The sequence below is a fragment of the Rhinichthys klamathensis genome, unplaced genomic scaffold (assembly GCF_029890125.1).
Source record: "Rhinichthys klamathensis goyatoka isolate OS25496 unplaced genomic scaffold, OSU_Roscu_1.1 h1tg000121l_1, whole genome shotgun sequence".
Taxonomy (NCBI): Eukaryota; Metazoa; Chordata; class Actinopteri; order Cypriniformes; family Leuciscidae; genus Rhinichthys; species Rhinichthys klamathensis.
Window position 1 is genome coordinate 1,374,679 of NW_026606658.1, and position 22,150 is coordinate 1,396,828.

At 42.4% G+C, this 22,150-nt stretch overlaps 1 protein-coding gene across 1 annotated transcript; it reads left to right on the forward strand.

The window, feature by feature from the left end:
* Positions 1–101: 101 nt before the first annotated feature.
* Positions 102–5,603, forward strand: st6galnac1.1 (ST6 (alpha-N-acetyl-neuraminyl-2,3-beta-galactosyl-1,3)-N-acetylgalactosaminide alpha-2,6-sialyltransferase 1, tandem duplicate 1). Its single transcript, XM_056255492.1, has 9 exons — positions 102–738; positions 885–1,083; positions 1,172–1,334; positions 3,698–3,866; positions 3,987–4,125; positions 4,647–4,747; positions 4,981–5,064; positions 5,157–5,256; positions 5,413–5,603. The coding sequence occupies exons 1-9, from the start codon at positions 644–646 to the stop codon at positions 5,584–5,586; spliced, it is 1,224 nt and encodes a 407-aa protein (XP_056111467.1). The 5' UTR covers positions 102–643; the 3' UTR covers positions 5,587–5,603.
* The last annotated feature ends 16,547 nt before the right edge of the window (positions 5,604–22,150 follow it).

Below are 22,150 nucleotides of genomic sequence, written 5' to 3' on the forward strand. Positions count from 1 at the left end.
GATTTATTGAAGTCACATATTTCAGTGAACCTATTCTCTGGAGTATTTAAAAATATTTCAAATATGAAAAAAGTTTGTTTATGACTTACATGTATTTATTGGTCATTCATATAATACTGTACATAAAATGAGTAATGAAGAATCAAAAAAGTCTGGATAAGTTTAGTAGCAGTATCATTTTTTTTATTCTTTAGCTTCACTTTATGGGTGTATAGTGCTTGTCAGTTCAAACCAAATCCATATTAAAAATGTACGGTATGAACTGAAAAAAAATTTAAAATCAGGTTATTTACTCTAGCTAATGTGTTAACACTGTGCTTAAGTTACACAAGTATGCAAAATGGACAAATGATGCATATTAGTTTTGTTTTATAAATAAAACAAACACTTTTTTGCTTTATTGTACATTTTAATAGTTATTAATGGTTTTATTTTTAAACACTGCCCATATATCTGTGCTGGCCAGGATAATCATGTCATTCAAATGGAAGGGGTGGGCGGACTGTAATCCAAAAATAAACAAATGGTTTGATGATGTAATGAATTTCAACAGGTAGATTATAAAACACTGTTACCAAGTCTTTCACATAGTTTGCATGTATATGACCAGACTGATAAAATGAGTGTAATTCACTCATGAAAGATGCAGAAAGGCTGGGGCTTTGTTAGTCTTATTCTGACTTGTTGCGTGCTGCTCTATCTAGTACTTTTGATGAATCTCTCTGAACACTTCTACAGGTAAGAAATAAGTGTATTGACTAAGTAAATCTTTTGAAAATATTCTAAATTTGTCTTATGGTGTAATAGTGATATTCTTCTGACTTGTATATTGGTATTATTACTAATTTGTTCCTGTTTTTAATGTACATTTTCCTCCTCATTAGCAAAACTTTCGTCATTTCTGCACTGATTTTATCACCACGTGGAAATACTAGTTTGCAAATAACTGAAAAACCCTTTCACTCTGCTGAGCAAGAAGTGACCATTACACCTATACCGGTTCTCTACAAGAACAATTTTACAAAACTGCCAGTGTGGGATTTCGAAGATGTTTATTTGCGAGACCATCAAGCAAGAAAACCTGTAAGTGCTCCTTTTTTCAATACTATTCTCGCGTCACGGTGCAGCTGTGCAGTCGTTTTGATCCTTTGAAAAATCACTTTTTCCGTAGACATGTCCTAAGTCCCTTCAAAACACAGAGGATCCCAAGTTCAAGGAGGCTGCCCTTTCTGATATTCAGCTGTGGCTATACAAAGGTCAACTCAACATAACAGAATGGAATCGATTAGCACACTTCAACAATCCTTTTGGCTTCATGGAGTACAATTACAATGGTGATCATCTAAGGCAAATTACACAACATTTCTGGCAGATTTTTCAAGTTAAAGGCTATGGGTGTGTAAAACCTCTGGCACATCCTGCATATGTTTGAGAAAGGTGTGTAGTAGGTTATTATTGCTTCATCATAGGCTTGATGCATTATAAATAATGTAAACAGATCTCTCTTTCCTTATTCAAAGAAACATTATGTGTTCAGTATAATTAAGCTCAAATCAGTTGACAGCATAATTTTAATTACTCGTCCCATATTTTCTTTTAAAAACACCATGAAATCAAAACTGACCATTTTTAATTTTTATGGTATATTGCAGTGTTTGATATAAATGATTTATCCGTGCACATTTTTTCAAAATGTATGTGCCCTCATAATCTTTAATCAGAATAGCTTCTCCCTCTTGCAACGACATCTCTCGTTGACATGTTTACTGGTGGGAGGCAACTTGATCAACTCAACATGATCAATGGGATAGGAGAAATAATGTTCATCGTCCTGTATTTTTCTCGTAAGCCGCAATAGGGTAAAGATTGATTGATTGTCTGGATTACAGTGAGGCACTTACAATGGTAGTAAATATGGTCAAGTCACAAAACTAAAATACTAGTTTCAGTTGACTTTAGTCAGGGTAGCGCCATATTTAATTTTCGACAGGGATGAAAACGAGGCTGTGAGGGATAGAATAAAATGCGTTCAATGGATTGTACTGTTTAACAATATACAGATTATTCAGCTGATGAAACATCTTTAGGGAAAAAAACTTTCAGTGGACAAAAACAGTTTTAAATGTTGTGAGTTGTGAAAATTACATGATCCGGAACCTTTGTTCAGTGCTTGCCATCGTAAAGAATGTAGGCTAATGGCGCTTTTCCACAGCTGGTACGGCTCAGTACGGTTCGGCTCACTTCGCTTTTCCACTGCTGGTACGGCTCGGTACGGCTCAGTACGGTTCGGCTCGGCGCGGCACGGTTCGGCTCGCTTCGCTTTTCCACTGCTGGTACGACTCGGCTCAGCACGGCACGGCTCGCTTTAGCTCGGTTTGCTTTTCCACTGCAGTTAGTAACTTACCGCTTCAACAGACTGATCTCATGAAATGGCGTATGTATGACACGCCAATTCGTATTTTTTCATTTTTGGCGTGCTATCAACACGCATAATCGCTTTTCAGCGTGTTTATCAACGCCTTTGACTTAACGTTATATTACTGTATTATGTATATATAAATATATGACCTACCCCAACCCCGTCCCTAAACCTACCCGTCACTGGGGTTAATACCATTTATGAGTCTTCTCCTACCATCCTAGGAAAAGAAATATCGCTCCACAGATGTAGATATAGATTTTGCTTCGTTTCGCTCGGACATTTAACGGCGTACACATACACGCGGAATCACTCGGACATTTAATGGCGTAGACATACACGCAAAAGATTTCGGCGTGGACATACACGCGGATAGCTCAAAATGCGTATAAATAACACGCCACTTGACTTGAAAGTGGCGTGTATGTTTACGCAAAGTCATGATGTCATGTTGCCTTCAAAGTGGGTGGGATTATAGATGGACCGTTATAGTTTATCCGCTCCTCGGCAACCAACGAGACGAACGTCTGCACTTCGTCCACTGACCACGATTCAGCCATTTCTTTTTTATGGAAGTTTTCTTTCTTTCTTTTTTCTTCAAGCAAGTCAAGCAGTTTTAAAACAGGTGCTACAGCGGTGGCTGTTGTCTACTGGCTATTTAAATCGAGTGGGTTTAGTGTCTCGTGTCGGAAATACAATGACGCTGATAGTGACGATTCTGTCTCTCTGACCAATCAGTGATCTGTTGTGTTTCACGTCACATTTTAGTATCGGTACGGTACGCTTGGAACCTCAACAGAGCAGGTAACATTTAAAGCGAGCCGAAGCGAGCCGTACCGTACCGGACCATGCAATGGAAATGCGCCATAAGTGAGCCGTACCGAACCGAGCCGTATGTACCATGCAGTGGAAAAGCGCCAAGGCGTGCCGTACCGAACCGAACCGTACCGTTCCATGCAGTGGAAAAGCGCCATAAGTCTATCCCTCACCTTAATTTGATTTGTCTGTAACCTCAATTTTTGTATTAAAGAAAAAAGGGACGGCTAAAAATATATTTTTGTTCTAATTATTGATTGAGCTTAACTTGCAACCTTGAAATATTGGATGAATTTGGATGCCATCCCAGACAGCAACATAGTGTCGGGCCAGATCCGGGCCACATCTGGTACATGTGGATTCCATGCGTCAGATATGGGCCGGATCTGGGCTGACACTATGTTGCTGTCGCACTTTGTATTCCTTTACGTACACGTACATTGTTGTTTTTTTCCACTGAAGAGGTGAAAAAAGCAGTGGACTTGATACCAAAGCCCAAGTCTTCAATATTACTGCCTGTGCCTGAAGGCTCAAAAGATGGCTGTATCCGCTGTGCTGTTGTGGGCGCTGGTGGTATCCTCAATAACTCAAAGATGGGCAAAGAGATAGACTCCCATGATTATGTTTTTCGGTAAGCGTGAAACTAAAATTATCTTTGCGAAAAATGTCTAAGGTAGAGTTGACAATTGAATGAAAAAGTTATTATTAAAGGTCATGACTGTGCATTCTGATACTGTTTATTCTTAAACAGAGTAAATGGGGCTGTTACTCAAGGTTACGAGGAGGATGTTGGAAATAGAACATCAGTTTATGTGCATACAGCTTTTTCCTTATATGCCTCCATGCTGAGATTAAAAAAGGAAGGCTTTGACAGTATTCCACAAGATGAGGTCAGTATTTTTTACACTGAATTCTAAAATAATAAATTCACTGTAATTTGCATATACTCACTTCAATGCACTATGCAGCTGTGCTCTTCATTAAGAATTATTTATATAAGTTAAGTTTTTAAGTTACGTTTTTTTTCAGTGGCAGGCAACACTACTTATTCAAATATTTGGGGTTGCTACGATTTTTTTATGTTATTGAAAGAAGCCTCTTCTGCTCACCGAGGCTGCATTTATTTGAACAAAAATATTATTAATTCTTAATATTATTGTTAAATATTATTACATTTCAAAAGAACTTTTTTTCTATTTTTAATATGTATTAAAATGTCATTTTAGATAAAAATGTAATTAAAAGCTGAATTTTCCGCAGCAATTACTCCAGTTTCCAGTGTCACATGATCCTTCAGAAATCATTCTAATAGGGATATATTGCATATTATTATATTTCAATAATAGAATCACACACACACAAACATGCATATATATATATATATATATAACACTCTGGTGTTATTCAATAGGGTATCAAATATGTAATGATCCCTGAGGGCCTGAGGGACTTTGAGTGGCTCCAAGGCCTTTTGCAGGGAAAAGTTGCCAACGGTTCATTCAAGGGTGTGAGGTAAAGTATCCAGCTCTGCAAGTAAGCAAGATGAACTCGGTAATATTAATACAGAAGTTCTTTGAGTTAATTTTCACCACAGTCAACTGGCCAATCAGGATTAAGTATTCCAGAGAGCTTATAAATAAATAATCTGAAACCTTACTATGTTTGGCTCCTTGATAAGTGGTATATATTTATCACTGTGCTCTTGATTTGTTTGAAATCCAACATTTGCATTTATTATTTCGTAGGCCCCTGGATTATTTCAATGGGAATTTTAATGAGAGTAGATTCTACGTTCTTCACCCTGATTTTCTTCGATACATTCGCAACAGGTAACATTTATGTTTACAGTGACCAGTTTGTTTGGTCATAGAACAACCTAAGTGCGATCTATCTTTTGAATGACCCCTATTTTTTTTAATAGATTCATGCCATCCAAACAAATGCAGGGCAATTACTGGGCTATATACAGACCGACCAATGGAGCGTTTGCTTTGTTTTTGGCTATTCACACATGTGATATTGTAAGTAAATGCAATTTTTTTTTACTTATTCTTTAATATCATGCTGTTTGTAGCTCTTTAAAAACTGAAAAGTATTTTTTTTGTTCATATCATCATAATTGCATTGTATTAGTAATACTTTAACATTACTTGAAAATGTTTTATGCTCAACATCAGGTGGATGCCTATGGATTTATTACAGAAGACCACCATAAGTACTCCAACTATTATTATGAAAAGTTAAAAAAAACCAGTGTCATTTTCTATATTAACCATGACTATGGCCTGGAGATAAAGACCTGGAAGAAACTGCATGACTTTGGAATCATTAGACTCTTCCAAAGACACTAACACATCAAAAACAGAAGGTAGACAACAGGTGTTATTTTAAAAGATATTTCCAAGTTGTGATTCTGTGTCTTGGTGGTTGGTTTTTCATGGGCAAAGTGGACAAAGGAAAGCTATGGACTTAAAGGAAACTTCTGTGAAATGCTGCGAGTGAAAGCATGTTTTTGGTTTCCTTTTTTATAGCGAAAGCTGATATTTATATATTTAAAACATTTTTCTGTATATTTTTTATTATTTTTTTATTATTAATCATTACTCTTTTTATGACTTTATTAGTTTTTCTTTTAAATGCTAAATAGATTAATATTTTCCTAAAACTGGGCTTCCAATAGCCATACACAAACATAGGACCAACTTTAAAGAAGTATTAACTTTAAAGATTAACTTTAAAGATATTTAGATCAATATTTTATGGTATATTTTTTATAGCTCCATGTCCTATATAACAAATTCTGTGGATTGCAGAAATCTGTATTGATACGCATTATAAAACAACATGAAGAGAAGAATAAAAAGAGGTTACACTTTATTTATGGTGTCTGTGTTACAGTGTAATTATGCATTTAGATACTGTGCAATAATAATTAACAACATGTACTTACTATGGGGTTAAAAATTGGGGTTTGGTTTAGGGTTAGTTGCACGTAATTATGCATAATTTATAGTTATTACTACTGTAACTACATGCAACGTGTAACAAGAACACTGTAAAATAAATTCTTACCTAAAAAGACAAATGCATGTTTGTTTTCATGCTGATTTATCCAAAGTACTAATGAACAGCACACTTCTGTGAAAGATTTCTTTGATTTGCTAGTCTTCTTGAGTTGTAATCTGATACAAATTCACTGCATCATCAAACCATGTGTTTATTTTAGGATAAGGGGAAACCGGAACTAGTCGTCACACTTTCTCCAGTAAATATTTGTCAAGGTTGGGTCCCTAGAGGAAAGGTAGTGTAATATGTTAACTTATCATGTTGACACTGTATAACATTATACATTAGTTGTCAAATATGATTTCTGGAGAAGATAATTTCACAATTTGCTTTGTGACACTTCAAGTATTAAACAATCAAAACATGAGGTGCATGTTTATTGGGAGGAAGGATTCACTAAACTTGTTTAAGGTATTAAAAATGACAAAATGATTAGGCATAAAAGGCAAACTCAAACATATAATTAAATATGGGTTTATTGCATTATGCAAAAAAGGCATAGAGGAAATATAGCTTACATTGACTACAATGTAATCAATTATGTTGGTTCTCCCTTATTTTTGATACAGCCATTCTCCTGGGCATTGACTCGCTAAACTGTGTCACGCTTAACTTCTTTCCAATTCTCCATATGTTCTTTTATGTGTCTTATCACTATTCAGCTTTATAATTTCACAAAGGTTTTCAATGGCTTTAAGTTTAGGAGACTGAGGAGGCCACTTGACAACTTCAAAATGCTGAGCATGAACACTTTCATTGCACGCAACTTTGTTTCATGCGTAATGCGTGGTGTGTTTGGGATTGTAAGACTGGAAAAACTGAAGAACTGTAAGAGAGGGCTACTCTCTGAGAGAACAAAGGAAATTAGCATTTCAACTCACTCTTGTGCACCATTCGAGACACAAGTCTCACCTCAGAATCATTCTAATCTACATCTCTTTCCCTCTACCCCCACTCTATCTCTCTCGTGCTGAGATCACCTGAAATTCATCCAAAACATATATGGTTTTAATGTGAACAATTATCATACAGTTTTATACATGTTTGGTATCATTTGAAATGTCTCAGTGCGACTGGTACAAATGTCTCATTCCCAAAGAAGTAAGCCAAAAGGTAATAAAGTTTTTAAGAGTTTAGAAATATCTTGCACACAGAAGGGTGTGAAGGGTTCAGGCAAATGCTCTCAAAAGGTGTCACCTCTGAATGCAAATGTCCATTGTTAGCACATGTTTCCATATGAAAGAAGTTTCTGTCTATAAAGAAATGCAACAAGAGAATCGGGGCCTTCTGTACTTCAGATGAGCCCATGAGTCCGAGAGTGGCCGTCTCTCAGCTTCATGTATTTCTTAAATGTCAGGTTTGCATCTCTTCTCTTTATTCCAGAGGATTTGATGTTTTGTATTGATTATCTTTGAATTGATTATGAAATTCGCATAATACATTTACCTGACATAATAAATTGTAAACATTTGATTTTATTCTAATCGACTCTGACATTATTTCCAGTAAAGAGTTAAAGGAATAGTCAAACATTCGCTCACATTTAATGATGCACAGATATCATTAAAAACCTTTTCATTTATGGAGTCAGATGAAATAATACATATGAGAAATGTATTTGATTTAATCAAAATTAATCTGCCACGTGGAAAGACAGTAACACGCAGATACCTTCCCTGCTGATCGGATGCCTCCATTGGGCCGATCGAGCCGGGCCTTACAAGATTGTCATCATGTTGCAAAGTACACATTTGATCTCCATACAGATCCTCCATCATACTTGGCTACATTGTGTTCAGCAGGATTCCCAAGTATTGATTAATTTTCAAAGTGCCAGCAAATTTGGAAATCCTTCCAACACCTTCTGCAGACATGTGTACCCAATACCATTATGTTTCCCACATGCTTAATGGTACCCAATACCATTATGTTTCCCACATGCTTAATGCTTACCATCCATGCATTTGATATTAAAACATTCCAGTCATCTTCTGACACCATCCAAGGCTAGGATGTTAGATTTTGACTTGTTGGACTGCAGAACATGGCTCCAATCTTCCATACTTCAATCCTCATGTTCTTTGGCAAATGCAAGGTGTTTTTTTTTTTAGTAGATTTTTTTTTTTTTTTTTAGAATGTACTGGTACACAACCTCTCAATCTAGCCTGTTATATCTGTTGGCTTACAGTTCACGATAAAATTGGAGGTCGGAGATCTCATTCTCATTCAGAAGCTGTTTTAAGGTGGTTCCACATTCAAGTGATTTTCATCCTGTCAAAATGCTGTCCAGCTACAGCACTTCACATTCTGCATGGAAGTGGTCTCACTATGCTTTGAAATAATTATGTGGACATTGTGACAATTTACATCCAGCACATGAGCCGACTGAGTTTTAGCCATTTCAACAATATCCTTATTGGTTGCAGAGATACAGCTCTTTCCATCTGGCAATTTTTACTAAAATTCATAAAACAACATCTTAAAATATAGCTAATATTTGCCACATAATGATTAATTATATCATAGGCTGCGCACAAACAAGTGCTTTCGACCTTCTTTTTGATTTGAATGGAATGCAGAAAACATTTTTTGCAATAGACTTGTCTACCCAGAACGCAACCGAATGCTTCTTCAAGCACCTCCTACTTGGAAAAACACTGAAAACTACTTTTAAACAGGAAATGATGGAATATACTCTGATCTATTTGCACTGGATTAGCATTACCTGAGGTCATTTTTTACAGAAGGTAAAAGTCGCCGTAATCTTTACTGACATTTTCTAAAATCACTGAGAAGCTCTGGTAATAATTACTCTACCCCACCTGTCCATGTTAAACTAATCCCGTCCGAATAGGGCTCCAGACTAAAATGCATGTTTGAGCTGTTTTAACTGAAAGCAACTTACACTGACATAATCAAATCAAATCAAAGTTTATTTATAGAGCACCTTAAAAAACACACTGTGTACCAAAGTGCTGTACAATTTCAAACGAATTAGATAAAACACAATAAAATATAAGAAAGAATAGAATATAAAAATGAAGAAGTTGTAAAATACTATAGATATAAAATCAAAGTCTAGCGGTCAGCAAAGGCCTCATCAAACAAATATGTCTTAAGCTAAGATTTAAACATGGTTACAGAAGTAGAGGATCTGATGAACATTGGTAACCCATTCCACAACCTAGGAGCAGCGACTGAGAAAGCACGATCTCCTTTAGTTCCCTTTCGAGAGGTTCCTCTTATTGCGTAAGCTTACGCTATGGGGAAAACTCCTTTTCTCGAGAAATATTGAAGTCTTTATGTAAAACGCATTGCAGCTGCACAGCATACAGCAATGAGCGAGGCAGCTCGGTCATTGGCTGTGCTGCGGCAACTTGCACGAACCAATGACGGGGCGACTCTGAACCCGCTTCCAATGAGCGTGCTTCACGCCCATGCGCGTCAGAGCCCGCCAAGATGGGCGTGGCCAAGGGCTATATATTGGGCGCCCCGTCGTCTGAGTTCTTCAGATTTAATCTCCTTCAGCAAAGAACCTTCTCTTTCGCTGGATCCTCCGGATTTGTTGGAGTCTTTTCGCCGCCGCCGTCGACAAGCCTACAGCAGGACTGCTTCGAGGACGCCGGCGCCTTCAGCCGCCTTCGATCGCCCTTCTGCTAAGCCATCCGGCGCGCATCATCTAATATCCTTTCAAAAGCTATCAGTGTTCGCCCCCGCGACACTTTCTAAAAGAGCAAATTTAACAAGGCGTTGTTTCAAATGCCTTCCTGCGCCTCGTGTCGAGGCCCTCTTCAGGACGGGGATCGTCACATCATCTGCGCCCGCTGCCTGGGACCGGACCACGCAGAGGCTGCCCTCACTCGAGGCGGATGTCCCGAGTGTGACGCCCTGGGCCTCACCGAGCTGCGCGCTCGCTTCGCCGTTTTCACCGCGAAAGAGCCCACCTCTTCCGTGCTGCCGTCTCCTCTAGTCGAGCCGCGAAAGAAAAAACGCCGCTCACAGAGGCCGCCGGAGCACGCGGTTTGCAGTGATGTCACGCCGGGCCAATCCCCGCGTGCTTCACCACCACCCGAAGACTCCCCGCCGCCAGTCCAGTTCACACAGGCGGACCAGCACCCCTCCAGCGGAGCGATGGGGCTCGTCTCGTTTGGCGCGTCAGGGGATGACGATGATAAGGATGACAGTTTTTCCTGTGATGCTGCATCCGACGACTGGCCGGGCTCGTCCTTCGACCCCGCTCCATCGACATCAGCGGGCACGAGCGCGGGCTCCAGCATGGACTCGGAGATCGTCCGCATTCTCTCTAAGGCCGTGGAAGACCTCGGGCTCGATTGGTCTTCCCCGGAAGAACCCGCCCGCAGCCGACTGGACGAGTGGTTCCTGCAGGGGCGCCGACAGGCCCCTCGACAAAGACCCTCCCCCTTCTTCCCGGAAGTTCACGACGAACTCACGAAGTCATGGAAAGCCCCGCACTCCGCTCGCCTGAAGCCTTCTTTTTCTTTGTCGCTCTCCTCTGTGGACGGCGCGAAAGAAAGAGGCTATGAGGGGACTCCGCCCCTCGAGGAGGCTGTGGCCAATCATCTGTGTCCACCCTCCAACGCTGGATGGAAAGCTAAAGCTTCTCATCCCTCGAAGCCTTGCCGGTCTACTTCAGCTCTCGCCGGTCGCGCATACGCCGCCGCCGGCCAAGCTGCATCAGTGCTTCACTCTATGGCTGTCCTCCAGGTGTTTCAAGCCAAACTTCTCCGCAGTATGGACGAGTCTGGACCTGATCCTGAGGCATTTAAGGACCTACGCAGCGCCACTGACATAGCGCTGCGAGCTACAAAAGCCACCGCCCAATCCATCGGCCGTGCTATGGCTATCCTGACTGTCCTTGAGCGCCATCTGTGGCTGCAATAACAGAGATGAAGGATGCAGATAAGGCGTCATTTCTAGACGCGCCTATCTCCCAAAGCGGCCTGTTTGGACCAGCGGTGAAGGAGTTCGCCAAACGCTTCACCGAAGCCCGTAAGGACTCACAGGCTATGCGTCACTTCCTGCCCAAGCGATCTAGCTCATCGCAGAGCCGCCAACGGCCGCCTCAGCAGCAGCGAGCTAAGACGGCGCCCCCCGTCTCTCAGCCCAAACCTGAAACGGATTTTCGACGCCGCTCGCGCTCTGCCAACAGGAAACAACCGCCCGAGCGACGGGGACCTCGGCCCAGGATTGTGCTGAACCCAGAGCCTCGTAAGTCCTCCTAGCTACAGGGAGGAAAAGGGAGAGCGCGTGTCTCGCAAGAGCCGGACCGTTCTCTCCAAAACGTTTAAAGCATTACCCAGTCCCCTTACAGGCGGCTGGAAATGTCTATACAGCAGCCAATGTGCCAGCCACACAGCTCGCCCACCTGCAAACAAACGCCGTTTTTACGGCGACACACAGAAATCACATAAAGAGCTATTTTCTGCCTGTGTCATTAAAGGGTCACGTGTCCACACCAAAGTGCGCATTCCCACATATCAAAACGGTCAACGCAGTGCCAAATGTTTTCCCAGCTCAGGCTGGACGCCCCATAAATGTAGATTGTGTGCCAACTGTCACGTATGCACCACTACACACAAGCACTGTTCCCACAGTTATAAACACTTCCCCAGTAAAAGCGGGAAGTTGTATAAGAGTAGCGCGTGTGCCCGCTGTTATGCACGCACCCCAACTCACAAACACTGTTTATATGGCCAAAAACCTCCCGCCACGAGCGGGAAGTTTTATGAAAGTGACGCGCGTGCCTACCACAGTCTATGCACCCCCACCCATAAGCACTATACACACAGTGTTAAACATTTCCCCATCTCACTCTGTGAGCATTACAGCGAGCGTGCCTGTAATCTCACACGCACCCCTGCACTCGGCATTCAACAGAGCTGCTCAGCGCGAGCCCGCGCCGCTGAGAGCTGTAAGCTCGGTATTAACACAGAACGATTCGCTGGCGGGAGCCATACGTCACTGCGACACGCCCCGGCCAGCATTCAGCCCATATCTGTGCGAGCGAAAGCTTGGGAAAATATCCCCGACATGCCGAAATGGGTTTTGAACATAATAAAACACGGTTACTCGCTTCAATTCGCTCGCAGACCGCCCCGCTTCACAGCAGTGGTAGAGACGAAAGTGAGAAAAGATGTTTCACATGTTCTACGCACCGAGATGCTCAAACTGATAGAGAAAGGCGCTATAGAGACAGTCCCTCCCTCTATGAGCGAGGCAGGTTTTTACAGCCGCTATTTTCTCGTCCCGAAAAAGGATGGCGGTCTCCGCCCCATTCTAGATCTCAGACATCTGAACAAAGCTTTAATGATTCGCTCGTTCAGAATGTTAACAACCAAGCATATCCTCGCGCAAGTTCGCCCGGGGGATTGGTTTCTGTCAGTGGATCTGAAAGACGCTTACTTTCACATTCCAATAGCGCCTCATCACAGGCCATTTCTGAGATTCGCTTTCGAGGGACAGTCATACCAGTACACAGTACTACCATTCGGCCTGTCACTGGCACCCCGTACATTTACGAAATGTATGGATGCAGCACTTTCCCCCCTGAGACAGCGGGGAGTGCGAATACTAAATTATCTCGACGATTGGCTAATCCTAGCACAATCAGAGAGCCAGTTAGTGACACACAGGTCTTGGATTATCAGTCATCTAGAGTGCCTGGGTCTAAAAATCAATTTTGCAAAGAGCATGCTATCCCCCAGCCAGAATATTTCTTTTCTGGGAATAGTGCTAGACTCAGTGCAGATGACGGCGCGCCTCTCATCAGAGCGCGCGCTCACTATCCGGCGCCTTGCAACATCGTTCAGAGCGGGTGCGCGCGCCCCCGTCAAGCGATTTCAGAGGATGCTCGGTCTCATGTCCTCAACATCAGCTGTACTCCAGCTAGGATTGTTGCACATGCGTCCTCTCCAACGCTGGCTCAAAAGCCGTGTCCCCACTCACGCGTGGCGCTCGGGCCACTTTTTAATCAGAGCAAATCACGGCTGCATAAAAGCCCTGACGCCCTGGAAAGCTGTCGACTGGTATCAGTCCGGCGTGAGTTTGGGCGTGAACACAAGGAGAAAAATTATCACGACAGATGCCTCCAAAATAGGCTGGGGGGCCCTTTACGAGGGCAGGCCTGTCTCCGGCTTGTGGTCTAACCCGGAGAAGCGCCTACATATAAACTGTCTGGAATTGAAAGCGGTCGCTTTGGCTCTCAGAGCCCTGCTCCCGTACCTGAAGGACGAGCACGTCCTAGTCCGAACGGACAACATGACGGTAGTCTCGCATATAAATCGTCAGGGTGGACTCAGATCGAGCTCCCTGCACTCGATGGCCAGGGAGCTCCTCCTATGGTCCCAGCGCAACCTGCGCTCGCTGAGAGCAGCGCATGTGCCAGGTGTTCTGAACCAGGGAGCGGACATGCTGTCCAGAGACAAAGTTCTCCCAGGAGAATGGTCTCTCCACCCCCTGACGATTCAGTGGTTATGGCAAACCTTTGGCAGAGCAGAGGTCGACCTCTTTGCCTCCAAGGAAAATGCGCACTGCCCTCTCTTCTTTTCAAAGAGCACAGACGCGCTCGCCCAAGTCTGGCCGAGCCGCCCGCTGTATGCCTTCCCTCCGGTCCCGATGCTACCTCAGGTCATCAGTCGGATCAGGGAGGAGAAATGTGCAGTGCTCCTGGTGGCCCCACTCTGGAAGAACCAGACGTGGTTTCCAGAACTGATGCAGATGATGCAATCTGCCCCATGGCCGATTCCACTGAGGCTAGATCTCCTCAGGCAGGCCAACGGGATGATCCTCCATCCCCGCCCCGATCTGTGGGCCCTCCATGCGTGGCCCCTCAACGGATTCCCGGGAATCTCCCCAGTGGAGTGTTGAGAACAATCACTGAGGCGCGAGCGCCCTCTACGAGGCGCTTATATGCCCAGAAATGGAAGGTGTTCAGTGACTGGTGTAAATCCAGGAACCTGAATCCTGAGACATGCGAAGTACCGAGTGTGCTCGTTTTCTTACGAGAGCTGTTGGAGGCAGGCCGCACCCCCTCCACGCTCAAAGTATATGTGGCTGCCATAGCGGCATCACATGAACCGGTCGAAGGACGCACACTAGTGAAAAACTACCTAGTTGTTCATTTCCTGAGGGGCGCCAGGAGGATAAATCCCCCACGCCCCCCCTCGGTGCCGATTTGGGACCTGGCCACGGTCCTGGACGCACTTAAGCGTGCCCCGTTCGAACCCCTCCGAACTGTGCACCTTAAACAGCTCTCGCTCAAAACTGCTCTCTTGCTGGCTCTCGCCTCGGTCAAGAGAGTGGGCGACCTGCACGCGCTGTCATCAAGCGCTACCTGCCTGGAGTTTGGACCTAACGACAGCAGGGTTGTCCTCAGGCCAAAACACGGGTATATTCCTAAGGTGCTCTCTACTCCTTTCAGAGCACAGGTGATATCTTTGGCCGCGCTATCGTCCCCAGCAGACGAAAGTGACGCTAATTTACTCTGCCCGGTCAGGGCACTCAGAGTATATTTGGAACGTTCTGCCCTGTTCAGACAGACAGAGCAGTTGTTCGTATGCTTTGGCGGCCGCACTAAAGGTCTGGCTGTGTCAAAGCAAAGAATATCGCGCTGGATAGTTGATGCTATAGCGCTGGCTTATGAAGCCAAGGGCCTTCAGTGCCCCTTGGGCATCAGAGCTCACTCTACGAGAGGCATGGCCTCCTCGTGGGCGTGGTCGAGTGGGATACCCATTCAAGATATTTTTGCGGCTGCAGGCTGGGCCTCACCGTCCACATTTATCAGGTTTTATAACCTACAGGTTCCCTCATTGCACTCTAACATACTGTCGGTCTAACTATGCATAGGCTGGGGTGTGTACATGCTGAGCATTGTCTCCTCCCTCATAGAATCACATCTTTGAAACTGATGTGGAGGATTTTTCATACATGACAGTACATGAAAATGTGCTTGTGTGTGTCTCTGGACGCCCATCGGGCCGTTCCACGTTGTCCTTTATAAAGCCCGCCTTCGGCTGGCTCGTTGGATAATTACTTCGCTCAAAGGCTCAGGCACCGGCCTCCGGCTTAATAGAAGCGAAGTCAGCACGCACGGCGTTTTACATGGCGTTCCCATAGCGTAAGCTTACGCAATAAGAGGAACCTCTCGAAAGGGAACGACTCGGTTACTAACGTAACCTCGGTTCCCTGAGAGGAGGGAACGAGTATTGCGTAATCTGCCGTGCTTGTGCTTGGTCAGTTTGCTTCAGTCGATTGAACCTAAAGAACTCAGACGACGGGGCGCCCAATATATAGCCCTTGGCCACGCCCATCTTGGCGGGCTCTGACGCGCATGGGCGCGAAGCACGCTCATTGGAAGCGGGTTCAGAGTCGCCCCGTCATTGGTTCGTGCAAGTTGCCGCAGCACAGCCAATGACCGAGCTGCCTCGCTCATTGCTGTATGCTGTGCAGCTGCAATGCGTTTTACATAAAGACTTCAATATTTCTCGAGAAAAGGAGTTTTCCCCATAGCGTAAGCTTACGCAATACTCGTTCCCTCCTCTCAGGGAACCGAGGTTACGTTAGTAACCGAGTCGTTTTTAGGCGTGATAATCTTAAAATATGTCTTGAAATAAAAGCCCTGTCTGTGAAACCGGGCCTTATGGTTTAACTTGCTTTCTCCATGCTAAATGATTACTCAGTGAAGGCATATTTAATAAAAATGTGAAAAACTATATCAGTTCTTTCTGTTTATTCTAAGTGCGTGCTGCAGTTATTTCTCCTGCTGCTTTAAATGCTCGAGCTCTTTAAAGCAGGATGGATTCTGATTGGCTGTCAAGGTTTTCGTCAGTATGAAAGAAATGCTCTGAAAGTGATTCCAACGGTAACGATTTTCTGTGCTGTATCGTTAGTTGTGGTGTGGACTCTGCTATTCTTTTATATTTAGAACTATATCATTATAGATATTGTCCTTGGTGTGAACGGGCCTTAATTGTTAAACAAAGATCAGACCACATTTTATGAGTAATCTATGCAGAAATCCAGATTTCACAACTTCACAAGGGTTCACAAACTTATTTTTGCCACGCCTGGATACTAAAGGCTGAAGAAACTGCATGACTGGAATTAGACTCCAAAACAGGAACACAATGACTGAGAAAGCCCCTCTCTATTCTGTTGACATTCTTTGTTAAGAATAAACTGTTTGAACACTAATATTTTATGTGTACCATTTTAGATTTTTTTCCCAAAGCAAATCCCAAAGATTTTTTTCCTGTTATACAGTCAATCAAATACAATTAAAAAAACAAACTCTGTATCATTCTGCATGATTTTATTATACCTGTTGATTGTAAATGGATAAAGGGGGTTACGTTTTTGTAAAATCTACACACCACACATTACCGCTTGTCTCTTCTGTATGGTTGTAGGCCTTTGCGTCTTTAGTGTTACGTTCCCCTCCCAGTCTAGGGGTCAGGAGGGAAGGTAACAAAAGAAAAGATAAATGTGAAAATATTAGCCCTCTACCGCATGGTGTTGCCATAATATGGCAACATACTCTTTGTGTTCATTTCATTGCCTCAGTCTCTTTAAGAAAACATTCTCGTGTTTTTTGTTGGAATGAATAGACCTTAGTTTAGCCGATGATGTGCTTTGGTTAAGTCACATGACATCCACTGCCGTCTCTTGTCTGTAGTTGCTGAAAGCAAACTAAAACGTCAGTAACAAACAAGGACCAGCCCATATCACACACAAAAAAAATCTAAACATCACCTCAGTTAAGTTATGATGACATATTCACCACTCAAAAAAGGTTTTATGAAATTAGTTTTTGGTAAATCGATCAAATGTCTGTGTTGCCAAGCGGCAACACTGTGCAATAGTGGAATGACATTATTGCAATAGTTATAGCTTGACAGGTCAGCTGCAATCTGTTAAACTGTAGCAATAACAACATTAATGCTATATAATGTTGATTAGTCATATGTTAAGGACTGCCAATATGGAAAGCTGTTTTAACTTTTATTCATTTCCAGGATATGAATTCTTGATATCTAATTGTATTTTCACTAGTGAAATGTCACCATAGGCTGCCATTCAAAATCAATTGTTGATATCAAGAATTGATTTCTTACTAAACATAATTTTGATATCAATAATTTATTTGTTCGTAAATATGTGAATTCCTGATATCAATAATTCAAATGTCACTAGTTGAAATGTCTATTCTTGATATCAACAATTGAATTGATACAAAAAATTGAATTCTTGATATAAAAATAAAGGTTTTTACTAGTTGAAATCAAGAATTAGAATTTGAACTAGTGAAAATTTAATTGTGGATATCAAGAATTAGCATTGTTACTAGTGGAAATGTAATTTCTTATATCAAAAATTGCCATTGTTATAGAAATCTAATTCCTGACATCAATAACTATCATTTTAACTAGTAAAAATGTAATTGTTGATATTAAGAAATAGTATCCTGGAAATAAAACGGCTCGTCATACTGCCAATGCATTTGTATTATGGGAAAAAATCAAATTTAAATAGCAATTTTTTTTTCTAAAAAAAATCCACTGTTGTATGTTGTTGCCGTATTAGCAGTATTTATAGTCCAGTTGGGTAGTGCACATATTAAATAATACTGTTACCGAGGTGATAAAAGCACCAAATTTTACATGAAGATTCTTTAGGACCTCCTGAATGATTTCAGCCTGGGAGCCCAGCTGAAATATTAAAATTTAGTGTCAAATCACTTAAAAAACAATATTCATGAAAAACGTATTTTTTTTATTTATTTTTTTATCTCAAGTAAAACTTTCAGGATAATGGCCTTTTAAGACCTCTGAATAAGCTTCCTTTTGTTAATTTGTGCTCAGGCCAGTAGATCTTCCAAATTATAAGTGTAAAACAGAGTGCCAAGACACCTTAGTAAGAGCTACAAATGTCCAGAAAACATAGATGAAAATATGAATGAGTCTCGCGCTTTCGTTGAACTTCAGGACTACATTGAAAAATGTGTTGATTCTGGAGTCCTTCTCTTTATGCTATCTGAGCTCCACTCTTTGTATGTAAATCGACTTCAGGAACTGGGTGTCAGTAAGCAAGTCAACAAAACCAGATTGAAAAATCATTTGCTTCAATGCTTTCCAGATGCACAAGAACAATTTGATGGAAGGAATACAGTTCTTATTTTCAAGGAGAGCATGAGAAATATGCTAAGGGAAGCTCTGAGGAAGAGAGATTTTGATGAAGATGCTCTCATCCTGGCAAAAGCTGCGAAGATTATTGATTATGAAGATTATTACTGCGAAGATTCAAATTCACTGGCTCCTTCCCAGAAAGATGTCAAGAAACCTCACTTCCTTCAAGCTTAAAGTCTCTTATCTCGATGATAATGAATGGCTCCAACTTGAAAGATCAAGAGAAATGTGAGTCTCAGGCTTGTCTCACAACGGGACAAGGCATTCTTTATAACACAAAGAAAAGGGCAACACCCACTGCTAGGATGACCAGACACAGCCTTGAACGTGAACCACCACTCCCTATTTACATAGGCCTTAATGTACATGTACAAACCAGAAGCAAGCAACTGGTCCAGCAATTAAACCAAATAGGTATTAGCATTTCATATGACAGAGTTATTCAAATTGAAGACTGGCTTGCTAAAGCCACATGTGAACGCTTTGAAGTTGATGGTGTTGTGGTTCCAGCTTGTCTCCGGAAAGGGCTCTTCACAGTTGGTGCCCTTGATAACCTTGACTATGACCCAAGTTTAACCACTTCTGTAGGCTCCTTTCATGGTACTGGAATCCGCATGTTTCAGTTTCCAACTAAGGATGACTGTGGTGTACAGAGACCACCCATTATGATACCACCTTTTGAAAATAAAAATAAAGCTCTTCCTGACACTTTTGCCACTGTCCCCGCTGTAGCTCTGAAAAATACTTCTGTTTCAGTGCCATAATGTAATGTAGTTACAGCTATGGGTTTATTGGATAATGCTAGAGAAGAGGAAAACAGATGGGTCAATCATGCACTGCCACTTCTAGAGAAGAGAGAACTAGACAGTGATGATGCAGTTGCATGGTATGCATATCATGCTTCTATGCAACCATTGGTGGAAGACCCCCCAGCAAAATGTGCACTCCTTCCTCTGCTTTATGATAAGTCTGCCACTCCAGCCATGATTAAACATGGCATGAATGTTCTTAGACAAGCTATTGAATTTCTTAATCCTGGACAAATCCCAGTTACTACATTTGACCAGCCTCTTTTCGCTCTGGCAAAGTTAGTGCAATGGAAATGGCCAGACACACATGGTGAAAGAGTTCATGTAGTTATGCTAGGTGGATTACACACAGAAATGGCCCTCTGGAATACACTTGGCGACCTCTTAGATTGCTCTGGTTGGACAACAGCACTCACTGAAGCAATAGTAGCATCTTCTGGAAAGGCTGACTCATTTCTGAAAGCAGCACACCTAACTCGCACCAGGCATGCCCACCAAGTCACTCTACTGTCACTTCACAATCTGCAGCAGGAAGCTTTTAGGCTTATTGCTGGCCCCAAAGATGAAGATACCTTTATCACTTGGAGAAATGACATGCTGAAGAAGAGTCCAACTTTCATTTATTGGGATCTAATACTAAGATATGAAACCCTCATTCTATTTTTTGTCAGAGCTCACAGAGAGAAGAACTTCCTTCTATATGTAGAAGTTTTAGAAGAACTCATCCCTCTATTTTTTGCCTTGGACCATACAAACTATGCAAGATGGGTGTCTGTCCACATCAGGGACATGAAGTCTTTGCCCAGTACCATCAAGGATGAGTTTGAAAAGCATTCACACTGGGTTCTCTCAAAGACATACAACAAGTTCTCTGCAATACCTTTCGACCAAGCTCATGAACAAGAGAATAAGATTGTGAAAGGTTGCGGTGGTGCAGTTGGTCTCACAGAAAACCCAAATGCTTTCAGACAATGGATGATCTCTGGACCAGAGTTGGGAAGATTGCTGAAAGAATTTGAAGAGGACTTTCTTCCTGAAAATGACATAGATAATCCTAAGAACTTCCAGCATCATGAACAGTGTCTTTCCACACAGAAGACATTTCAAAGACATGTAGCCAACCTGTCTGAAACTATTAAAAGAATGGGCAACCCTTTCTTGGATGATTTTAAAGATCTTGTCACTCTTGACAGCCGTAACTGTGCAGATGAATCTGTGGCTAAATCAGTGTTCATCTTAGAAGACACAGGCAAGAAACAATATCAACAGTTTGTCACAAAGGTGCTTACTGATCGCAGGCAATCCATCCATGATCCAATCAAAAGGAATTCGTTGCAACTCTTCAAGCAAACTCGACGCAAGACATTATCTACACATGGGAAGAAGATTAAAATGCTCCAGAACAACGTGACACTATTTGGTCAGCTGTATATTGCAATGCAAAGTCGTGAGAGTGATTTGGATGAATTCTTTGCACATGAAGTACAGTCCTTCCCTCCTTCCCTCACTGACTTTGGAAAGATTCACCTGCCAGGCACAAAGTCTGACTTACTTCAATGCCTTGAGCTCCCTGGGCAATCACAGCCACTCTCATGCTTTGACTGCAAAATCTTGGATGGAGCGGTCATTGTCCACAGTCTGTCTACTAATACAGTGAACACATTTAAAGAATATGCAAGTAATGTTTTCATCCCTTACCTGCAGAGGCAGCTACAGGATACACAAAGGTTGGATATTGTATGGGATGCATACATCTCGGACAGTTTGAAGGAGTCCACGCGTCAAAAGAGGGGTCAAGGTGTACGCAGGAAAGTGTCTGGCCAAACAAAGCTGCCAGGCATTTGGATGGATTTCCTACGTGATCCAATTAATAAGAAAGAGCTTTTTGCCTTTCTGACATCTAAGACTGAAGAGTTCAACTGGCCCCCAGACAAATCTCTGTATATCACATCAGGGCTAGCTGTATCTTCATTTGGTTCCAGCAGTACCATGAGCAGTTGCAATCATGAAGAGGCAGACACCCGGATTGTGGTTCATATACAGCATGCCCTGGAGCAAGGAGCAAAAACTGTCCATGTGCGTACTGTGGACACTGATGTCATTGTGATTCTTGCAGGTTTATTCCATGATTTACTGGTGATTCAACCTTTGACTGACATCTGGGTGGCTTTTGGCATGGGCAAAAAGTACAGATTTTACCATGTCAATAGCATATGTAAAAGTCTGGGTAAGGACAAGTCTCAAGCACTGTTGATGTTCCATGCCTATTCAGGGTGTGATACAACATCTGCTTTCACTGGGAAGGGTAAGAAGTCAGTTTGGCGGGCCTGGCAAGCCTATGATGAAGCCACTGAAGTGTTTGCTTCCCTTGCCAGAAATCCATTCCAAAAATTAGATGCTGCTTCATGGCAGTTCCAAAAGCTTGAGAGACTGACTGTCATCTTGTATGACAAGTCCAGTTCTTCAAGCTCCATTGTCCAGAAGAGGAAAGAACTCTTCTGCCATGGGAGTAGGACAATGGAGAAACTGCCACCCACCCAAGATACTCTACTGCAGCACATCAGACGGGCAGTTTATCAGACTGGAATCTGGGCGACCAGCACACTCTCACAGCAAGGTATTCCTTCTCCAAGGGACTATGGATGGACCAAGGAATCAGGGTCTTGGGAACCAATTTGGATGACACTTCCAGAAGTCCCACAGCCTGCAGAGAACTTATCAAATGTTGCTGTAAGGGGGATTGTTCCACCTGCAAATGTGGCAAAGCAAGTCTAGACTGCTCACCTCTTTGCAAATGCAACTGTAACGATTCATAATTATCAATTACAAGGCCAATA